At 30.8% G+C, this 24,761-nt stretch overlaps 2 protein-coding genes across 5 annotated transcripts in view; one reads left to right on the plus strand and one right to left on the minus strand.

The window, feature by feature from the left end:
• Positions 1 to 24,761, minus strand: part of LOC126735474 (dual specificity protein phosphatase 23-like) — a 162,172-nt gene that overhangs the window by 30,834 nt on the left and 106,577 nt on the right. The window contains exon 1 of one of the 3 annotated variants that reach the window (XM_050439475.1): positions 10,198 to 10,219. The exons of the other annotated variants lie outside the window; for them this stretch is intronic. Within the exon in view, the coding sequence (XP_050295432.1) occupies positions 10,198 to 10,204 (7 nt within the window). The 5' untranslated portion in view covers positions 10,205 to 10,219. Of the gene's footprint in view, positions 1 to 10,197; positions 10,220 to 24,761 lie in introns of those variants that run through there. 3 annotated transcript variants of the gene reach the window in all.
• LOC126735467 (lutropin-choriogonadotropic hormone receptor-like) overlaps positions 22,226 to 24,761 on the plus strand; it is a 98,086-nt gene continuing 95,550 nt past the window's right edge. For both annotated transcript variants that reach the window (XM_050439457.1, XM_050439460.1), the window contains exon 1: positions 22,226 to 22,300. In XM_050439457.1, coding sequence (XP_050295414.1) covers positions 22,272 to 22,300 — 29 coding nt within the window. In that variant the 5' untranslated portion in view covers positions 22,226 to 22,271. The remainder of the gene's footprint in view (positions 22,301 to 24,761) is intronic.

Below are 24,761 nucleotides of genomic sequence, written 5' to 3' on the forward strand. Positions count from 1 at the left end.
CAAAACAGTTCACACTGAAAATCTTGAAAAATAAATTGTTTGGGTACAAACGGCCGAACACGACAAATGTAATATTGTGAATAAATTTTATTATTAGAAATTGCGTTTCTCTGACGTCATCCTCTCCGTCACCCATGTCAATATTTTTAAATAGGAATAGAGGTCAAGTGATACCTTGAATTAAAGGTAATTTTATTCTCTACGTAGCTCTATTTTTATTTTATCAATTCGTTCTCAAGAAATATGAATAAATGTGAATAAAAAAATAAATCTAATACAAAATCTAAAGGGGTAAGATTGGGAGATTTAGCACACCATTCTACGGTACCTCTCCAGCCAATCCATCGTCCAGGAAATACGTCGTTCAAAAAAATATGAAAAGCAGCAGATTGTCCCATCTTGTTGAAACATCAGTTCATTTTCTAGAAGGTTATCATCTTGTTCAAGTGACTCAGTTATTCTGAGATTAATGGCGTCCTACAGAAGGTCCAAGTAATTTTTAGCATTAAGTTAGTATTAATAAAAAAATATCCAACAATAAATGATCTCCTAGGATACGAGTTCATACATGACATGAAATAAATAAGGAATAATGTCGCTCCATTATCGACAGTTGACTTCACCATGTAGATGAAAGGGGCATTCGTCCGAGAAACAGCAAATTTCTGAATCTCACCAACTCAATTCCGTCTTGCATGTAAACCATTGTTATGAATACTATCAATATCACCAGGACTAGATTAATGAAATACTTTGTGCTACTATTGTTATTGCTGACTTTAACAAAACATCTATACAAAAATAAAAATAACTAAACCAACAAAAGCATCGAAATGTGCAGGTACTGCATATTTTGACGTTTTTCTCAAAATGACTTTGAATTTTCAACAAAATTGCAAGATTTGAACATTTGAAGAATCTCAGCCATATTTATTCATATTTCTTGAGAATGAATTGATAAAATTAAAAAAACTAAAAATAGCGTAATATATCATTCCTACCCCTATTCCCATTTAAACAAATTGATATTGGGGCTATGTAGGGGTGAGGGAGTGACGTCAGACAAACACAATTTCTGTCAATCAATGTCCCCATCAATATTAAATTTGACGTATTCGGCCGTTTTTGGCTAAATAAAAATTTTTAGGGTGGACTGTTTTGTCTCGGACACCCTATATAACAATTGTATATATATTCAGTTATATGTACGTATATTACTGATAAATATATTCAACTTGTATATTTTATTAGAAATATTTCTGAAATATTCTTTTCCTATATTTAATTTTCCAATTATTTAGGTCCTAAATAATATTATATATAGAACTGTAATATTCTTCGAGAACATTTCTGAAAGAAAAACAAAAACATTATCCTGTAAATTACAATAAGAGGTTTTATGTAAACATAATATATTAAATTCCTAAGGCGTCAATTAGAAATAAGAAGGCGGATCCTAATATCTCCCAGGTCCAAGCATCTTCTGGGAATATGCGAAATGAAATGATAAAATGCATATCCTTAGGTTTTGATTTTTCTTTTAAATGTTTATTTTTAAGAAAAGATCCTATAAGGCATATTTTGTATACAACATATTTAAAAAAAAAACGAGCTATTTATTATTTAGATTGAAACATAAGATAGATGATAAAAATCAGTATTTTTGTTTTGTTTTTTTTGAACAGAAATATGTACGCTGTACCATTGATAAAATTAGCTGGGAGCATATTAACTTATTAACCTGTGCGTAAAACTAATAAATACGCACTTTTTTATGTTAATATTCAGATGATTTTTCTTACAACTAAAACACAGTCCATCAAGATCTTATTGCAGGAGTTCCTGATGGTCTAATATAATTTAGACCAGGATAATAGTCCATTATAATTAATTAAAAACATTAATAGATCTTCAAAATTTCAAATCATTATTAAATTATAGATATTCACTGTTCTCAAAACAATAAGTAATTGAAAGAACTCGTCCATTATCTCAAAGAGACCTACGTAACTAGAGAAAAAATGAAAACTCTAAGTCTCAGTCTCAAAATAAGTAATAAGTAATATCTTAATCAAATCAAATATAGAGTAGAGGCGAACAGTGTCTGCCTTGAGGAACACTTAAATTTATATATATAAAAAAAAACTAACACTGTCCCAACAATACTAAACAATGATTCAAATGCATTTAAAAATATTAAAGACTTGTCAAATCATTATAATGAGTTTTTTAATAATATAGGGGTAGCAATGTTGAAGAAAATCCCGAAGCCTGATATTGAGTTTATAACAATCAGTAATCAATTAATTTCACTATCTCTACGGCCAGTAAATAAAAAATTATAGATAAAGATTAATTCTTTGAAAACCAACGGTAGTCCTGGTATTAATAAAATTAGCATAAAACTAATAAAAAATAATTACATGTTTTTACTTGACCCTCTGAAACACATAATCAATTTAATTTTTAGAAATGGTATTGTACCCGATCAATTTAAAATATCTGTTATTACCCCGATATATAAATTAGATGATAAAACAAAAATTAACAATTATAGACCCATTAATTTAACTAAAAATTTTACCAAAATTTTTGAAAAGTGCAGGACAGATTACTTGCTTTTTTATAATCAAACTCAATTTTGTCTAATAAACAGTTTGGCTTTTTAAAAAACTTAAATATGTCAAATGCTCTTTACCATCTCACAAAGCAGATTACTGACAGTATGGATAACAATGAAAATGTATAGTTGTGTTTTTAGATTTAGCAAAGGCATTTGACACAGTTCCACATGACCTGCTTTTAGAAACTTTCGAGAAGGGATCAGAGGTGTGTTGGATGTCTTTAAAAGCTATTTATACGAAATAATCCAATATGTTAAAATAGGAGAAAAGTTAAGTGATCCATTAAAAATGAGAATAGGTGTACCACAATGCACAGTGTTGGGTCCAATATTGTTTTTAACATATATAAATACCCTAACTTAAAACTTAAAAATGGCTCAATAATATCTTTCGCAGATGACAAGGCTTTAATCTTTTCTGCAAAATCTTGGAATGAAACCAAATGAAATGTGATAGATAGACTAACCGTGGTACAAAATTGGTTAAATACTTTTAAATTGACTTTAAATCTAAATAAAACAAATTACATGCCATTCTCTATAACATTGGCAAATAGATTGTAACAGCATAAAAGTGGAAAACTCAAACCAAGGAATTAAAGAGGTTTCAAAAATTAAATACTTGGGCATCATAATAGACAGACATCTGAAATGGGAAAATCAGGTAGAAAAACTAACATCATATATTAGAAAAATAATTTATAAATGTTATGTCTTAAGAAACATCTTAAATAAAAACCTTTTGTTATCTGTATATAAATCTCTTGTAGAATCCTTATTAAGATATGGTATTGTTGTATGGGGTGGTATGTATAAGAGTACATTGAGTTCGTTGAATGTTGTACAAAATTATTTACTTAAACTAATTTATAGAAAAAATAGCCTACGAGGTTGTTATACTCTAGGACTATTTTGACGTACGGTCTCTATACATCTTGGAGATAAGTATTTTTGTATATAAAAATTGTGAATTGAAAAAATATCAATCATAAATATGAAACAAGAAATAAAACCAATAATTTTATAGAATTAACTAAAAGTATTTTTAATATTATATTATTTTAAATTATTATTTTATTTTAATATATTTTTGTAAATTTGCACCCAAAATATCTTTAAAAAACCTAAAATATCTATCAAATAAGCTTATTCCCCTTGAAATAAAAAATTGCTAAAAAAATTATGTTTTTAAGAAAAAATGTCGATCTTCTGTTTTTCTGAAAACAGTTTTAAAAAACTATTTTGTATGTGAGTTTAAGTTTGCAAGTGCTAATTAAGTAGGTATACAAATTTAAAGCCTGGTGGTTTTAGAAATTATTTTTATATAACTTGGGTATATTATTAGGTTATTAATTTAAATTTGATTAAATTTTTATTGGAAACTGTGATATTTCTTATAATTTTATTTTATTTTATTTATTGTTTATTGGATAACAGACACTACACATACAGGTGTTAAGTCATCTAGGTAAGTCGCTGTTATTTATTAGTTTGGAATATTGTAAATTTGTCTGGGTATTAAATGTTCCATAGTAAATTTTTGAATTTCCTTAGTAAATTGATTGGAATAAACACTTGGATATATTAGTTTAGTTAAGCTTTAATTTTTTTTCTTTTGTGTGTATATTAGATACTTAGATAATAAATGGGGTAGATACAGGGTTTCTGTACCAAAATTATAATTATTATTATATTATATAAGACAAGAAACCACCAATTTTAACATGCTGCATACGATCAACAAACAACTAGAAAACCATAACATTTACTGCCAATGAAAACCCGATCGAATGCCTTGGAAAAGTTAGTATAGATAGTCTACCTGTTTATGGTTTTCTATGCTCTTCAAAATGTCTGATTGGTAGGTAATCAAATTTGTAAGAGTAGATTTGTGTTATGTTGTGTGACAAAAACCATGTTGATTCTCAGACATAAAATTTTTGCATAATCAGTAAAGTTGTTGGCCAATTAGAGAATCAAAGGCATCGGGGAACACTGAAATTTCCAATGATTTATGATAGAGAATATACATCGTGAAAACACATTACGTTAAAAAATAATTAAGTAGACTTTTGGTGACTAGAGAAAGCTTTAAGGGAAGTTTAACTATCTGCTTAAACATCTCCCGTTTTGTTATCCTCGGACTGTTTATATTACTACCAACATTATTGCCGGTAACTGTCTCACATGAAAATGGTAAATCTAGCTTATCAGTATAAACCGTCTGAAAATAATGTTACGCAAGAATACCAATATCTTGATCAGTGCAAGCAGACTGATTATTATAATTAAAGTGTATTTGGCAGAGTATGGCTTGATCTCTTGTCATTGATAAATTTCCAAAAGGATTTGGGGTTCTCCTGAATCATTGTGTCAAAACCACTGTTATGGTTTGAAAAGCATATCTGACAGTGACAGTGATAATATACATGAATTCGACTCAAGTTAACTGCGAACCAATGAAAAATACAGAAGTTTGATGGAATCAATACTGCTGAAATCGTAAGGGTGCCTCTAGACAACATTTTGTAAGCCTTATTACACAGGGTTTCAATATTTTTTGAAAAAGTTAGTCTGCAATCAAAAAGCACCCCAAGATCACATATCTCTCATACCTTCCCAATAAGTGAACTCATTAGATGGTACTGATGAAATGGTGGACTAAAACTGCTGGTAAATTAAATATATTTGCATTTTTTAGCATTTAGGATCATTCTATTGTTATTGCACCATAATTCAAATTTGTGAAGATCAGAACAAAGTTCGTGATGTGCCAAGTTATTGTCTATAATTCTAAAAATCTTAACATCATCAGCAAAAAGCAACACATTACAATAATCAAAACAATGAACAACATCATTAATAAAAAGATTAAATAAAAAATGGGGCAAGATGGGCACCGTGAGGAAACCCAGAAGTCACTAGAAAAGGACTAGAATAAAAGTTATTTATCTTTACAATCTGTGTTCTTCCAGACAGATATGACTTCAACCAGGCCAAATGACATCAACCAATGTCATAGAGTGACAACTTTGTAACCAGGAGAGAATGATTAACCCTGTTAAAGGCCTTGGAAAAGTCAGTATATATGGAACTAACCGACATACCGTCTTTACCGATATTTGTACATGCATTTCATTAATATCAAAAGAACATGCAATATCAGGCTGCGTAAATTCCCAAGGAACATCAAATTCATCAGGAGAGTAGACTGAAGAAAAGTATTGTGCAAATAAAGATGCTATTTCATGACCATTTTCACCCACTGCATCTAAATATTTCACAGTAGATGGAATACTGTTATTTTGTGTCTTATCTCTAATATATGTCCAGAAATATTTAGGGTCACCGGAAATAGAAGATTGGGTTTGCTCAATATAGTTTGAGTAGCACTGATCGACCTGATTTTTACAGATTGCTCTAAGATTACTGAACATTTCATAGTCTTCAACGGCCTAAGACTGTTTATACTTTGCATGTGCCAATATTTTTTGCAAGACATTTGATTTCAATTCTGCGCTGAACCATATTGGAAACTTGAATTTATTGTTAATTTTTATGATAGGTACAAAATAGGTGAGAGCGTTGCCCAATGCATTATACAAACAGTCCACATTAGCGTTAACATCAGATGAGAATAAACTATCCCAATCCGCATCAAGAAGGTAGCTGATAAGACCTGCATAATCTGCATTCTTGAAGTCGTGTATTTCTTCACAATAATCAAGAGATTCAAAATTGTTTAACTTTATAAAAATTACCAATGCAGGATGATGTCGATCACATTTAACTAAAAGATCATTTGAGCATGATAGGGCATCATTACTATTGTTACTAAAAACTGGATCTAGATATACCCCATTTGCATTTTGAATGTTATTGATCTGATACATGTTAAGGTATGGCATTGTTTCTAGTAAAGATTTTGCAGGCCCCACAACACCACTACTAAACAATCCAAGAGAGTCATTACACCAAGTCAATTTTGGTAGATTAAAATCACCGGCAATCAAAATTGAGCTGTCACCATAGTCTTCGGCCACCCTCTCGGTTGCCTCACAAAAACGGTAGTCTTCGGGTTTAGAATTGGGAGGTGTGTAAAAGCAACAAAAAATTCGTTAACTTTACCAAAAATAATGGAAACCCAGATGGCTTCAGATTCTTCATGAGCCATAGGCAGCAATTCAGACTCTAGAGACGAGCAAACAGCAATAAGTACTCCACCATTCCTGGTTTTACCAGTCCGTTCAAGACATCTATCCCGTCTATAAATAGTAAAGCTATGCAAACCCAGTTCACTGTCCAAGAAGTTTTTTAATGAAGTTTCACTCAACATCATCACACCACATCATTTATTTTTCAAAATTGAATTTTATAATAACTCATCTTCCTTAAAGGCGCTATATTGGAATGTTCAAGATTTATATAGTCCTTTTAATAACCTTTTCAACGATGTATCACACTTGTATATTTAAACCATTTTTAGGAACATTTATTTTCACATAAAAATTACACCCTTCTTTATCTTTTTTAAATCTTATGGAAAGTTCTTGAAATGATTCTTGGATTTATGCAAGTGTGATATGTCATTAAAAAGTAATTGAAAGCGGAACTATTTATATCTAGTATATAACATTATGGTTCCTATAAAAAAGTTGATGATGGTTGCTGAAAGACAACACGTCGTATCGTAAATTTTAGATAACTGATCATGCAGGGAAAAGAGTGGCCGTAATTTGTTTTGTTCTACGGCTTGAGATGTCGGAGAAAAATACAGAGGATTTTTTTTTAATTTAGTTTTTTTAGAAAATTCAGAAAACTCGGATATCTTCGAGAGAGTCTTATGAGTACTCATGAGTTTCATTAAAATTTGCATTTAACATGGTGCTGTAAAAGTGGTTATTGATATTTCTAGTTTTAAGCATTTCAGTTTATTTTATGATAATCATGTATTTAAATACATGCATAAACATTTATAGTCCTAAATAATCATACAAATTTAAGTTATTATTATTAGTAACAGTGGATGCAAATTATTGAAAATAGAACAAACCGAGTTACGGTGGTTTGATATTATTATTATTACCTATATGTACTAATATTACCCAAACAACATTAGGAAATTTCGGTATCATTGGAAGGAAAAGCTCAGATTGGGATAATATCGATAAGAATAAGCGGATAACCTAAGCATTTCTACTAAGAAATCCATTAGTCCTATACCTCATACAATTTTTTCCATTCTGACGCTATACAAAGGATGATATGCATTACAACAAACATCCCTTATTTACGGTAAATTAGATAAACATGAACACATTTTCTTTATTCATAGGTAATATTATCGCCGAATGACCATAGCGCAATTCATCATATTCAAGTTACAAGACAATCGCTGTAGGTAGAGCGCCCAGGTTTAAAAAGTTCTATTATTGACCAACATTCATTAATTAGATTCTACATTATTCTATAATAATATAATTGTAATATCATATAATATACAGGGTTTTAAATATCATATGCAAATGAAAAAGAATGACTTTTTGAGTTATTTTAGGACTAAAGTTTAATTTATTTAACTAATTCGGGAAAATTATTTATATATAATTTTACTTTTGTAATGTTAAATGTGTTGTATATTTTTTCTTGATAAGGGTTAAGATACGAAAAAGGAGATTTTGACTACCGTTTTACACGTGAAATAATGTAGGAAATAAAAGTATCTAAATTTGAGATAAATACATTAAAAATTGCAATAGCTATTAATAAGAAACTAGAAAATATTGAAAATTTCAGCACCCTGTAATCGATGAGCCGGTTTAGTCACAGTGTTGAAATAAGTCAATATCATTCTTCTTCTTTTGTAAACCTTATTTAAGAACACTCTGTATATAAGGGTCACATTATAAAAGTTTCCATCCCGCTATTATCCCGCTCTCACAAAATGTTTGAGGAAAATGCTTTGAAACGTAAACAGTAATATTAAGAAATATTAAATTGTGCGTGAAAATAATAATTTAAAAAATAACAACCTAAAAGAAATCTGTCTTTATGAGTTATTTGATTGAATTGAAAAATTAATAAATTTACCTTAGTAAATAAATGTAAATGTGCTGCTTTGAAAAACAACTGAAAATATTCTGAAGCTCAAAAAAAACTAAATCAATAACTAGGGAGAACAAAATATAAAAAACAGGAAAATATCCATAACAATTGCGTGGAAAATATCTGTGATTTTTTGAGGTGAAATTTTATTTACGTTATTGGAATGATTGAAAGAAAAATGTGTTAATAATAAAAATAGAAAATGAGTTTAAAAACCTCAAATTACCAAGAAATTCAAATAGACTGCTTAAAAAAAATCTCTTGGTTTTGAAGTAAATTTCTAATTTACTTAAAAAGTGAGGAGAAAAAAGCTACTTCAGGAAATAATAGACTGCTTAGAAGGAAACGAAAAAAATCTGAAGCTTAAAAATAAATTGCCCGGAAAAATAAAAATATCATGCTTGGAAGTAATCTCTTAGTTTTGGGCCAAAATTGCCCGGAAACACGAAGCGCTATTGCAATTACCTGGAAAATAAAAGCCCTTGAAAAAAAAAAGTAAGGAAAAAGCAAGTTAAAAATGTATTAACGACTATTAAAATGATTTTAATTCTCCCAGACAATTCAAGTAATATTTTGCCTTTTCCAGCCACCGAAAGAAATCCTTTTAAGAAAAAAAAACAGATTATTTTGTACTATTTTAACTGCATTTTATTTTTATTTATAACTTGAGATCTGAAAACAGAGTAAAAATTCCTGAATGTAAAAAATTATATTAAAGGGTGTAAACCCTTTGTTAGTTATATGAAAAAAGTGTCGAAGTGGTTGTTTAAGGTTTATTTTCATGACATTGTTTTTTTGATCAAAGGCATAGTAGATATTAAGCGATACGGAAAATGCAACGAAATAAAAAGGTAAGCAAAGAAAAATAAAATAGCAAGCAAACTGATACACAAAAAAGCAAAACATACTTTTTTCGACAGTTTTTTTATTTATGTAGGAGTTTATTTTATAAATTTTTATTGTAAACTCTTTTTGGTAATCGGTATGCCTAATAAATGTTTATTGTTATTATTATTATTAACAAAACTGCTTGGAAAAGAAACATCTAACTGGTGACATTCAAATAATTTTTATTTCTTACAGTTAAAGAAATAGTTTACAGTCAAGCAAATATAAAAATTGATTGAACCATCTGAAAAAATATCCTTTAGTTTATTTAAATAGAATATTCAGGCTGGGGAATTGAAGATTACGCATTGTCAAAAATAATAGCAACACCGCCGAAAGGGTCCAGGAACAAGAAGGACGGGAAGAAAACACAATCAAGTAGAAATATTAGAGAGGAACTTTTTATGGACCATACAACTGTTACCAGTGTTCGGAAAAAACATGAGTATAAATGTTTCAAATATTCCAAAACTCAAGAGAAATTTCTCGAAGACGAGTAGCTTAGAATAGAGTTTTGTGAAAAGCAATTGAAAATTTTTTATGAAATATTCTATTTTCAGATGAATCTTTTTCACACAAACCTTCCATAGTTCCATATTGGTCTCGAGAAAATGAGCACAGAAGTTTCCAATTTCGCACTCAGTATCCTCAAAAATTGCATGTTTGAGCTAGTATTTTCGGCGATTATATTACAGGACAATTTTTATTGATGGCACTTAAAACGCCCAAAAATACCTTAGGATCCTGCAAAACCTGCTATTCAAATCATCCCTGATTTATACCTGGGATCGATCTACTTTCAACAAGAAGGCTGTCCTGCTGATAATAGGGTTATAGTAAAAGGATTTTTAACAAATACTTGTCCTCACCATCTCTTTAGTGGAACTGGCGATATTAAATGGCCTTTCAGATCTCCAGATTCTTATCTTAAGGAGACTTGTGAAAACCACAACACTGTCAATGTCACAATTAAATATTTGCACCGAATATGCTATTCACTAATAAGTACGAATCGTGCTTAACGATTACGTAAGCAGCTCCAGACGCGAAGGAAGTCTTTAGTCACATGTATGAAGCTTGTATGGTGAAAATCGGAATCGTATGTCGGCCATCTTGCTTGGCAAAATTGACAGAGAGCTGACAGACAGTTGTTGACATTGACTGAAAGAACATCATTTGTCATTGTCATACCATTTGAGTTCATTTTAATGAATGCAAGTGTGAGTTGAGTTTGCGTAAAGGATGTTATTTTAAATTCATGACTTTTTTTCTAAAAAGTACTCTTTCAATATTGGGAGTAAGGTTTTAATTGATTTGCGGCAAGCAATTCCAGGTTTCTGGTAAGAAAATATGATTTTATTTATTACTATTATGTTTTTGTATTGTCAATCTTTAGTCTTTAATAAATCAAATTCAGTTGATTTCAATGAAGTATAGTAAGTTTCACTTTTCAAGTATTTAATTTTTAACTTGATTATTATAAATACATATTACAAAATGTCTGTCCTTTCATTTAACAACAATTAAAAATTGATTTAAAATTCGCCTGACAATTTTCTTGATGTAAGAGTTTGGATATTTTAAATGGTTCTGAGAAACATAGTAATACATGGAGAGCGATGTAGAAATGCGACGGCGATGTAGGGCATGTATAAGAGCCAGGGGAGCGCAGTTTCAACAAAATTTGTAATTTTGAAATAAATACATAAAATTTAAAAAATATTTTTTTTTACTTTATTTTCCTTTAAAGTCATGAATTGTGGCAAGTTAGTCGGCTTTGTGTTACACATCGTATATTACTGAAAAGAGTATTAATTGGAGATGTTTTTAAAACTACCTGAACATCTTGATAGATTTTAGTTTTTTTTTGCGTCAAGTTAAAGTTAGCTTTCATAACTTTTTTTGCTACTTGTATTAACTTTTTGAGCTCAAAACGAATTATTTCGGTATTATTTGTACTTGATATTGATTTTTTGAGATTCAGGATACATTACAGACCAAATACAAATATAAAAAAAAACGTGAAAAATATGCTGAAAAAATTTAAAGATGTGAAAAGGCATAATTTTTTGATAATCCTGAAAATAACACAAAATCAATGATATAAAAAAACCCGAGACTTTTAGAACACAAGTTTCTTAAGAAAATATCTTCTATCTGAGCCTATCTATATGCCCACCAAGTTTGGCTAACCCTCCGCCAAACACCCTGTATACTATGTTAGTCATATACTATGTTTATACTAAAAAGTTGTTCTCATTTTAAAAGAGTTTATATTGTTTTGTAAATGGATATATTGTTTCTTTCGATAATACTCTGCTATAGAATTTTTAAATAATTTTAAAAGATATTATTAACCTAATGGCTATGCCTTTAGATATTTTATGAGAAAATAGCACAAAAAATTTGACAACCTTTTCTAATCTGTTTAAAATTACAGTAGTTCAGTGTTAACAAAATACTTTTAAACATTTTTAGATTAATTCTAATTTATATAATGTCTGTTATAATAAATTATTGTATATTATGTATATCATTTTAAGTAATTTTTTTTTCAGGGAAATTAAATAATAAATGTTTTAAAGAAAAAACATTGTTTTATTTCCATTTGTCAAATTGGTGATATGTTGTACACTATTGTTAGTACACTGTAAATTAACTCATTTAGATATGTAAAATAAAGCTGAAAAGTTTTATTTTTGTTCAGATCAATATCTGATGCTAACACCCAATCAAAAAGGCTCTTTTCTCTATGAGTAACCTTTTTAATTAGGCGTTTGCTTTAGGTATTACGATTAAATGATAAGATTGTCAGATTAAATGAAATTTAATTTCCCGCCTTAGTTTGGCCACGCATTTCTACTATTTTGATTGGTCCAATTAGGCCAATGACGTCAAACTGTCAAGTTAGTTACAAGAGTTTTCGTTACCAAGCGAGAGGACGCTAGATTTGTCAAAAGAATTTCAGTTTGTATGCAACCACCACTTCTCTATATATTTGTGTTCTGTGGTCTTTAGTAGCTGTTCATCTCTCACACTGTCGATGCGCTCGATCTCAGTATAAAAAAATATTTCCCGGAATTTCTAAAAATAGTAAAAGTTAAATATTGGCTTTTTTACTAGCAGCTTTTCTCTGTACTCCAAGTGTTGTTAAAAGTGGAAGTAATTGTAGTATTAGAAATTTGCTGTACCCTTAAATATAAGTGTTGGTCCTTCGAAGTCAATACTAGAATCAGTTACGCAGTTCTACGTGGTGTAACATCAAGTGTTGCACTCCCCTTAGATGTTGAGGATTCAGGAAAACTATACCCCTCCACAGACCCTTTACTAACACGAATTTAGTAGGCCAACAAATCTACAGGAGTTGCGAGAGAAACTTGTTGACCAATTTCATTTTACCAGAAAAGTTTTTATTTAAGTACCAAATCGTTTTTATGACAAGTTAGTTTATTGTTTAGACAAAGAAGGATTTTATGTATTTATATATTTTATATTTTATATATTATTATTTATTTTATATATTATTTTATTTATTTTATACAATGTTCGAGCATTTTATTAAAAGATTTAATTTTCGTTAAGTTTATTTTAAGCAGTTTTAATTTAATATTTATATATTGCTTAAATTTTTCTATTTTTATCAGAGTTTATATTTTATTTTTCTTAGAATAAAGTCTTAATTTTTATTATGAGATACACAGCATAATAAACATTTTGAGTTTGTGAATCTATATTATGTGGGTTGTACACTGATGTATATAAAGCATGCATCAGGAAAATTTTGTAGAAATAAACTTTCGTGTAACATTTTGTAAAATTTTATTGCAAGTAATACAGTCACCCCTATCAAAGTCAGTTGATTACTGACGTCGTAGTGTAAAAACAACGACGTAGCAGGCGAGTAGCAGAGCGCACGAGATACATGCGGGCGAGTTGCTATATTTCTCCTTTAAGTACCTTCTTCAGGAGCCTTTGTGGTTGGTCTAAAATCCTCTACTATAGTGTGTACTAACAGTGAGAAGTTCTGTGTCTTTTCTGTCCCCTCGCTATCTAGTTTCTACCAGACTTGAAGGGGTTTGGATTCACTTGGGATAGGAAGTATTCTTTATTCTTGTTTCACATAGTGTCGGGTCGTAAGTCTGCTTCTCCCACGATGCATCGTCCGGCCTGGTTACCAGCTTGAATAGGAATATGGGATACTTCTAGGAATGGCAAGTGGCCCCGAAACAGGTTTGCGAAAAAAGGAAAGAACAAAGAGCAACCACCTGTTGATTGGGTGAAAGGTGACGCGAAAGTCATTTAAGGACTTCTGTATGCGTAATAATCGATTCCCCGATCGTATACAAAAAACTTAAATAGATGATATCTCGCGCGTTTGCATATACGCTCCTTTTTCTACTACGAGAGCCACAAACAACGCGATACTAACTTGTTACCTGCATCACCAGCCGTTTGTCAAACCATATCCAGGGACCGAAGATAAAGTTTTTTCTTTTCGTTATTCAAAGCTGTAAAACGATAGTGAATTGATTACCTCAACTCTAGAAAATTACCAGAGGCAAGTTACGAAGTTGACAAGCGGTTACCATATGGTGTTATTACCATTTAATTTTATTCTTTCAATTTTCTATCATTTGTCAATAGATTTATAAATCAGTTTTCATTAAGGCCAAATTATAGCTTAGTGGAAAAGCAATTGCAAATATTTGTTTGGTACAGTACTGTAACTATCCATTTTCCATAAATAAATTTTTATAATATAGGTATAAGTATACCGGGTTGTGCATCGTCGCAGGATATAGGCAATCATATGTAATTTTTAATGGGACCAATTATTGTGTTTTCTCTTCAACCTCAAAAAATATTTAGTTTCCAAACTAAGTTATTAAAAATAACTTAGGTATATCTATTTAGCTATTTAGCTATAGAAACCTTAGGGTAATAAACCAATAACTGCTTTGGGACAGCCCTTGGAAAAGTTAGAAAATTGCTGAATCTTGAAAATCAATTATTAGAAAATAAAAATATATCACGTAAATGGAATTAAAACAGAGAAATAAACGCAAATATGCTTATGGACATTTGAAACTATTGCAATTGCCTGGAAGGTTAAAAAAGTCTCAGTCAGAATATTGTTTAAAAATATAATCAATCAATCAATTACATGCTTTATTGTCAAAAAATTACAAAATTTTGCAGACAAAGCTAATAAAAAAAACATATAACAACAAAACAAAACAAAACACACAAAATAAAAAAATAAAAAATAAATATACAAACAAAATAAATACATGCAAAACTGTACAAAAACAATGTACCTGGTCAATATACATCATGATGTATAAAATGTCAATAAAAATAAACACAGTAGTCAATAACAGTAAATTAATTAAATACAGAATGAAAGTGCAATTCATTTACTAAAAAAAAACTAATATATTCTCTATTTTAAGATATGAAAAGAGCCAGTGTGTGTGTGTGATACCCAAAAAGTTATTCTAAAAAAAAATCCTCCACTGCGTACAAGGCTTTTTCCAGAAAGTACGCCTTCAAAGCATTATGAAATCGAGGAAAAGAAGTAATTGATTTAATTTCTAAAGGGAAATGATTATGTATCTTTTTGGCTCTGTATAGAACAGAGCTTTTTACTAACTCGGACCGAGGGCTTTGCAGATAAAGATCATGCACTGCGTTGCGAAGTGAATAATTGTGAGACGGCCTACTTGGCATTTCTGACTTATGTTTGCATACTAATCAAATAGATTCCAATATGAATAAAGAGGGAAGAGTAAGTATCTTATATTTTTTAAGTTAATTTTTAAAAATTTTTAAGATTTCTTGACAGGGAGCTCTGCTATTAAGTTCAAGCAGATACCGAACTGCTCTCTTTTGGAGCTTAAAGATGCGCTCAAATTAAGTCACACCGCATGTGCCCCAGAATGGAAGGGCGTAACGTAGATGTGACTCAAAAAGGGCATAATAAACTGTTCTTGATGCTTGAAAACTTAATTCCCTGGAAACTGATCTTAGGGCAAAACATGCTGAAGTTAATTTTTTATATAAGGCATCAATATGCAAGTCCCATTTTAGGGAATAGTCAACATTAAGTCTCCTCCCTTATGCAAATAAATAATTATTGCAGTCTTAAAGCAGGTAGGAAAGACTCCATTTTGAAATGACTTCTTAATTAAGTTTGTTAGATGGATTAAGGTGCAATTTAGCAGATTGGAAAACATTTTGAGAGTGAGCCCATCTGTACCAGATGATGATTTGTTTTTTATTTCATTTATTGTAGTTTGAAGCTCTGTTGATACAATGGGGGTAAAAAAGAAGCTGTGTAAATTTTCATTTGGGAGATATGAACGAGGATCGTGAGAAGGTGTTATGGTAGCCATTAGATTTTTAGCTACATTAACAAAGCATTGATTAAGGTCCTCAGGTGAAGTAGGGATAGTGCTAGATGAAGAAGTCTTATTTCTTAATTCATTTACAATAGATCATGTTTCTTTGGCAATATTACTTGATACTCGATGATCCTTTTATTATAACAAATATCTTTTGCAGCTTTTATAGTCTTATGGTACATTATTCTATAAAGCTTGACATAGTTATGATAAAATATGCTGTCTGTACATTTTTTCAGGTGTGATAATGAGCGCATGTTTTTTGCAGAAACACGTAAGCCTTTAGTGGTCCATAGCTTATGATGTTTAATTTTGATAGGTCTAAAAGGAAACGACTTATCTGCAATACTTGATAAAGACTTTATAAAACTAGAAAATTCACTATCTATATCGTCAGAAGGAAAATCCCAATTATTTTTGCCAAAAACACGGCCTAATTTACGTAACGTGTTTTTGCCTTTAGAATTTATGGAAAATTTAGTTAATGCAGCTTCATGATCAGAAAATCCGGAATTAAAAACCGTACAATCTACGAAATCAGGAGCAAAAGATGACACGACATAGTCGATGGTACTAGAACTATTTCTAGTTATTCTGGTAGGAAAGTTAATATGCATTACTTTACACATTGAGACGAAAATAGAGTGAAGAGATTCTTGAGCAGCACACACACTGGAAAAATCAATATTAAGGTCGCCACACAAAATTAATTTACCTTTTAAGGGCAAGGATTCTAGGAAGCTTAGTAGTTTTTGAAGGAAAGTCTATAAGTCAGCGTCAGGTGTTCTATATACACAAATAATATAGACGTCGTATGTATTATGGTAAACTATGGAAAATTGAAGTAATTTTTCTGATAAAAAGTTATCAAACTTAGTTAACGGTGAAAAATCGTTGCTTATAGACATAATCATAGTGCCCCCATGAGATAAATTAGTTCTATTAAATCTTGCTATTGTAGTGTAATTTTGAACAAAAACAGGTTCATCAATGTTTTGCCAGTGTTCGGTTATAGCAACTATTTCTGGAAAATTTAGCTCTTCTAATAAAAGAAATAATTCATTAGTTTTGTGTCTTAAGGACTGAATGTTAAGAAGAAATACGCTAAGCTTGCTATCCGATTTATCAGAGGGTGCTTGATCCTCTGGTCGCGTCACGTTATTTAAAAATTTTTGTTCCTAGACGAGGAACCACTGACAAAATAATTAGATTGACTTTCTCGTATTTTTTGAAGCCTTAAAACTTTTCCTGAAGAAAAGAAGGATCCAAAAGCAGAGAGGTCTTCTTCCACTTCGGCTGCACCAATTCCATAGACGTCGTGGAAACGGATATACAAGCGTCGGAGGGAGTCTATGTTAGTAGGTAGGCCCTCTGAAGCTAGCATTAGCTTGACACTGGTCTTGGTATGACCTTCGAGACAGACGTTGGAAGGCTGGTCATAGAGGTATGCCAAGTAGAGCCTAAGAGTTTTTAAGATTATACCGTCCATTTTCCGCATCAGATTTTTGGGATAGTCGCACCACTGGAGGAGTCATCGGGTCCATATTATGCAGTCCATCATCATCGTTGGCCTTCTCCACAAGTTTAAAGCTGACATTTTCTTGCCCAAATGACTTAGATGCAGCTATCGCATCTTTATCTGAACCAATTTGGAGCATCTTGAGCTGATTTGAGACAGGTTTGGGAGTTAAGGTTTTATTAGCTGCCGGTGAAGAATTTAACGGTGGTAATGGACCCATCCTCCGTCCATCCACTACAGCACCAGCCGGCCATACGTTCGTCTCTTTTAGCTGGCTAAAAAGATCCTTGTTTTGGACACCTACTTTAAAGCTGGAGTTCACACTGTCTTCATTTGGCGTGAAGGGAAAACATCGAATAAAAGCATTAGTCTGGAGCTTATCTTTAACGTAGTGAGCGAGCCGGTTTACTGTATAGTCAGGAGAAATATTGGAGACGATTAAATAATGCCATTCTTCCCTAGTTATGGTTTTCTGAGGTAAAACCGTTATTCTTTTTATAGGGGGCGAAACTTCTGGTTCCTGATCGGTTTGTATACAAATGGAAATGGATCTTTTTGCTATTGGTTGAGTGTATTTAGGGATTTTAGGGATATGTCTAATATGCCAAAGTTATGCGGATAAATACATTGAAAAGTCTTGAAGATCAAACCATTTTAGACCCATAAATGAAAAAAAGAATATCTAAAATTATTTTCATTAAAAAAAAACAAGGCGAATAAAAGAACCGACTTGCTATTTTAAATACCCTAATAAAGAAATATATTAAAATTAGTAAAAAAATAACAATAATAAATGTTAAAATAGGATAACGATTTAGTGATAACTGATTTTATGCAGTTCAGTACTGCACTTTACTTCTTAAAAGAAGTAGTATTCTCTTTAAATAATAATATCCATGTATTTATCTGTCACTGTCACCATTTCTGTAAAGTTCATGACAAAGTTCTGAATAATGAAGGAATTATTTGTACCTCATTGGAAAAAAGTTTTTAATAATAGAATAAAGAAAAAAATTGATTTTGTATAAATGTTTATAATTAAGAGTTTAATAACGTCGGCAAAATTAAATAGAGCGGGACTTTTAATAATTGATCCCCAAGTCCGACAAAACAATACCTACTAGAAGAAACTTATATCATTAACATTATAAAAGACTGAAAAAAATATTGCCCTTAAAATGTATCTACATAACCTAAAAATCCTAATGAGACTGTAATCTTAGGTTAAAAGTTTATTTTCAACTAAAAAGTCGCACTCTGTCGATAAATTTTTACAAAATATTATCGGAAAAAGTGCAGATTTAACAACTGGTAGAATGCAGAAGTTTTAAATTAACTTATATATATTTTTGTGAATGAGTACACCTCATAAATAATAATCGTCCAAAATTTATTTATTATAGATATATTCATTTCAATAAATAAGTTATTATATGAGACAATACCCACCAAACAATTATACACGTATATTAATTAAATAGCAATTTGCTCGAATTTATTAAACCGTTCCTGATGAGTATATGCATACCTGACATAATAATATAATATATACTATGCACCCACACTTTATATAATTAATTTTAATCAAATGTCACATGAGGCTTTGATCCTGACAGATTTTAGAGGTTAAACCTTGGTTGGATATTACCTCCCTATTAAACTGATGAAGACATTTCAGATGACTGAACTATTTAAAAAATTAAACTTTGTCAGTTTATAAGTAAGCGCTACATAAAAAATAAAGTCTAATAAAAATCGTTATAGTTTTCATTTAAATTTGTACCACAGTTTATTGCACTATGATGTCTAGGGTAAAGACCCGAAAACAAAACAAAACAGAGAGCTTAAATGAGAGTAAACTTTAAGTATTTTGCCCTAAGAACAGACAAAGTGCTTTTAATAAACTCCTTAATCCAATTTTAATTCGCGTAAGATAAATTAATATGCGAGAGGGAAACCATTAAGAATCATCGTTTTGTAGAAAGGAAACGACTTTCTAAGCTTTTTTAAGGAATGTACAAGTAAACTAAATAATAGGGAAAAGCTCTCAGACATTCCGCTGTTTTCCTTTCTTCCAAAAGTGCATTTTCATCTTAAATAGAAGAAAATTATTAACTTTATTTTTAATTTGGTGGATACCGATGATAGCCATACTGCCTTTTTTTGTCAATAATCTCTACTTTTACTATGTTTAATTTAAAATTAAATTGAAGATTTAGATCAAAAAGCACATAATGTAATTTAATTCTAAGAAAAAACTTACATGCTTATTAAAAACTTACATGCTAAGATTAAATCAAAGCTAGCAAAGTTGGTCTTTGAGGTTGTTGCAAAAGAAATTTATTGAAAGAAAATGTGCTTATCATTATTGCTAGTACATCTTTACTAATGTTTAGAGACAAAATCATAGAAATTCTAATGATATTGCCTAAAGATATCTCAAAAAGTCAATTTGTAGGAGGGAGGTAATTATTATCTTCAGAGCAAAGTAATGGGATAATTTCGACAGAAAAAAGGCTCACGCCGGTTATAACTATATGAATTATGGAGCAAAGAAAAAAACTGAGGCTATTTTCATCGTTCGACATAGAGTAATACTAAGGCAAAATTACCAATAAATACCCGACCTGCTTATCAGATTTCTTCCTTCAATAAAGACGTCGCGTATGAAAACTTTTCAGTCAGAATAAATTAGCGGTTCACAAATGCTGGATTGAGTAAAGTAGTCTAATATATTGGCTCGAAAGGTCTTCTGGTCTTACTTCAAAGAATTTCATTTTTTATTTTTGTTCTCCGAAATCACCAGAAGTTCATAGTCTACGATTAACCAGTCCGAACAAAAGAATATCGTGTTCAGATTCAGGTTAAGATAGGAAAGAAAGTCGATCTGTTTATTTAAAAAAAATATTTTTTTATTCAAATCATCATATATTCGTATCTTAGAGAACATACATCACCAGAAGGCATCCTTGGCCTCGTCAGAAATAAATGTTATATCTCGAATAATTTTCGCCTTCAAGCGGGAATGATACTAGAGAAAGAGTCAAGAATCATAAAAAAATAAAAACTCATCTTTGAAATGTCTAAAAACGCTAGTCCAAAGTCAGACTTAGGGATTAACGAGAGTATTAAATGCCTTTGTTTCATTTACCAATTTCCCATTTTCCATGGAAGGAGATTACAATACCAAAAACGATAACAATAACGATACTATGTGAGTAATTTTCTTCGAAAATAGAGCTTCAATCAATCTTTAGAGTCACTAAGGATGACGACACCTCTTCAATCAGAACTAATTGAGGTAGAGTTTTCCAAGGAATTCATCTTTCTTACATTTTAATCATTTTCTTTTTTCTCTCAACATTTACGTATAACTACCTTCCTTTTATATCCTACCTCAATTTTTCCTACACTACTACATACACTAAAAGACCAAATCCTCAGAATCACATTAGCAGCCCCATGGTAAAATTCAACCTCAGCCAATTTTTTTTCAAATCTCACTAAAGGCTAAGTAGCAACACATTAATGCAACTTTAAGAAATGCCTAAATTAAATATAATAGTTTGATATATTGCCTCGAATAGTTTCCTGATCTTACTCTAAAGGATTTTTTTCCTAAGAGTCACCGGTCCAAAAGTTTTTAGTTTAATCGAATTTGCCCACGATATTGCTACCTTTCCTCATGTTAAGAAAATAGTAAAATATCTTCCAAAAAATAGTTAGGCGGGCTTATCTTTTTAAAATCATATCAAGACCCCCTTGGTAACAAATACTAAAATCCAATGTAACTCACAGCAACCTTTTAAATCTAATTAGCCTCATCCAAATTAGAAACACTCTTCATTTATAAATGAAAAAGAATACCATGTGATCTCTAGTAGTCCCCAGAAACTCCATCCTAAGAAACAAGGCAGATCAAGTGACAACACATTTATATTACTTACGTAACTGGCTGAATTAGAGGAAGTATTCTGAAACAATGGTATTCCTAACTAAATTCATGAGAAATTGGGATAGTAGCTAAGTCACATTACCAGAAAACTTCTGCTCTTTTTCAGAAACTCCATAGATCTCTATTATATCTCTAGACATCTAGTGGCAAAACCTTGATGTGTCTTTCCCAAATCTTTAGATTAGAACTAGTCGTACTCCAATGGAGTTTTTTCCTTTAGGATCACTTAAAGTTCTTATTTTACGCGGAACCCGCCTAAACAGAAAAAGTGCTTGCGAGAACCACGTGCATGAAGAGTCTGCGGAAGGGAAACTGGTACGGAATTAAGCCGTATTGAACCCATGTTAAGTAATTTTTGTAAGTTTTTGATATAGAACATTTAAATGACTGTTTTTATCTGTAAAACATATGTATTGCCAGACAAATACTCACATCGTTTTACTTCTTCAACACCTATAAAGTTTTCGGGAAATATTAAGAAATTTATCATCATTTTGACCTTATTGCCTTAATATCGTGAGCCAATATAACTAATAAATTCCCCTAATGCGGATAATCCGGAATTATTTCTCCTTGACTAGGCACAGATAACACGAGTTGTCAACACGCGCAATTTAATGTTATCCCGATTTTCTCCAACTGACGGAGTTGTGCACTGATAACTTTAGGTCAACTCCATTCAGTTACGGCTTAACCTGTGAAGCGGAAGCTCCTCCCTGAGAGTGTTGAGTTTTCGCGAGAAACTTTTGTTCGCGCGAGAAGTTTCGGAAGTTTACGATGTTTAAAGTTGGAAGAATTCAGTTTATGTAGGTATTAGATTAAGTTTTTGTTTGTATGCATGATATATTTTTTATGTTTGTGGCACATTGCTGCAGAAGTAAGGAAAAAGTTATAGTATATGTATATATTCTTATTATATCTTATATGTTCGTTACTGCGTATGATATAAAAAAAGGAATATATAGGACATCAGTGCAAATACGTGTAACATTTTAGGTAATTTGTTTTTCCTAAAGGTCGTTTTTTTTCAGGGGCGACAGTTATTAATTAAAAAATCTTAAATTAGAAGATGAATTGAATTATACAGTGCATTTACGATGAAAGAAACAATTTATTTAAAATTATATTAGTATATTTTTCTTCTTTTATTTTTTGGACACATCGATTAGTATTGACATTTCGCGGTTTTTTAAATAAAAAATTTCTGTACAGGGTGCGCCAAGTAGAAACTATGGCGTCAACAAATATTTTGTTAAATAGAACAATATGTATATTATGACGTTGTACATTATATTCTGAATACTTTTTGTATAGCAATATCATATGCCTAAAATCAGCGGTTTGTCAAATATGATATAACAAACTATATAACGGAACATATGAAATTAAAACATAAAAATTTATTCTAAACTTATTGCAAGTAATGTTTAATTTGTTGCCCAAAAAAATGCGTCCTTTGTAATAAAAATTTTGCTTACAGAGTGTCTCAAGTAGAAAGTATGAAGCCGACAATAATTTTTTATGTGATTTCTTAGAAAGTAAGTAGATCTTATTATTTTCCAACAGTTTCCAATTTTAGGACATACTTGATAACAGTTTGTCATGCAGTTGTGAGTATAATGGTCGTACTAAGTTGTCATTTTACGCATCATTTTTTATTAAAATCAATAAATTCAAGTCAATACTGCCCTGTTCGTGAACCACATAAAGACGACTTATACCGACATCAAAATGACGTTTTTAAAAAAGTCTGTGGGCCAAATGTGACCTAAAAATGCGTCGCTTAACGTCATTTGCGTCATCTTGCTACCTGGGAAGTGGCGTTGACTCATCTGCTTTACATACTGCTCGATGTATTTCGGACATTTCAGCCATCTTAAAAAATAATCATCGCGAGTTATTTGCTGATCTAGTTGTTTGTCTATATCTGCCAGTCTCCTTGTTATTAGTGTTCTGGATTTTCTTTACAAATTATCGATGTCATCCTACAATACCAAAGCAATGAAGTAATACGATACGTGTTGATCGCTTTCGAAGTTCCTGCTACTAAGACTCGTTAGTAGAAGGCATCTCGTTCTTCGAATAACCTTGGTTGTGAATTGATTCATTCATTAGTTTCTAATTTTCTGCATGAAGACATGAAAAATATAGCTAATAAACTGTCTCTATATAATATTACACAAACATCACCATATGACCAACGTTCTGCTAGAAAAATACAATTAAATTTATTGGAAAGTAAATTACACTTGGAATCCTGAGTTTTAGATCTTAAGCCTCTTACATTTTAATAAAATGAAAAGCGTATATTGAGACTAAAAAATCGTTGCCACAAATCTAAGTTAAATTTTAAAGAAAAATCTTAGTAAATAAATCTTCCTCACTTCTAATTTGCTTGACATTGCTTCCGGGCATTTTTCGCACTAAAATATTGCCATAATTAATAAAGGACATATTTGTAAGCCTTGACTCTAGTTAGTTCTCCAGTTTTTTTTCAAACGATTGTATTATGATATTCGTTTATAAATGTATTATTTGATATACTTTCAAAAGAATTATTACCTATTATTACCTTCTCTTGTTTTGTTATTAGATGTTAATAGTTGCGCGCTTGATGCTATAGTCCTAAATAGTCATTTTTTATAAGTTCATAGTGACTTAAAATTGGATTCTGTTGCATCTCCGTCAAATGCACTTCTAGGCCCGAGGTTATAATAAAAGTGTAGGACCTATAAGGATAAAAGATTAGATATTTGACATTTTCAAAAACGGTGGAAATAAAGCTTATAACCAATACTTACGTTTATACCTTCAAATAACTTCATGAAAATTTCTCCGAGAATCATTTTTATGTAATTTTATGCAATTTTAAAATTATTTACGGGCTTCTCCAAAAAGTGCCTAACATTAAAACAACAGATGTTCTGCAATTTTAAATAAAAAACATATCAGTTATGACACTTACTAATTTAAGACAAAGCCTTTCAATGTTCTAAGCTCTAATGATAAACTTATAGTATATAATTATTAATATGAGAATGTAGTGGATATATTGTAAAGCTTTCTGAGACATTGTGTTATTTTGTTGTGTTGAATACAGTTTACCAGAAACAGTATGGACCAAAGATGTATAGATTAATTTTCATTTATAATGATATCCTAGATAATAGGTAGTGATTACAAATATGATAATGATATCATCTGCTTCTTCTGCCAGGATAGCTCTCGGAGGATAATATATCTGAGCTAGATGTAAACATGATATTG

The sequence above is a fragment of the Anthonomus grandis genome, chromosome 4 (assembly GCF_022605725.1).
Source record: "Anthonomus grandis grandis chromosome 4, icAntGran1.3, whole genome shotgun sequence".
Classification (NCBI taxonomy): Eukaryota; Metazoa; Arthropoda; class Insecta; order Coleoptera; family Curculionidae; genus Anthonomus; species Anthonomus grandis.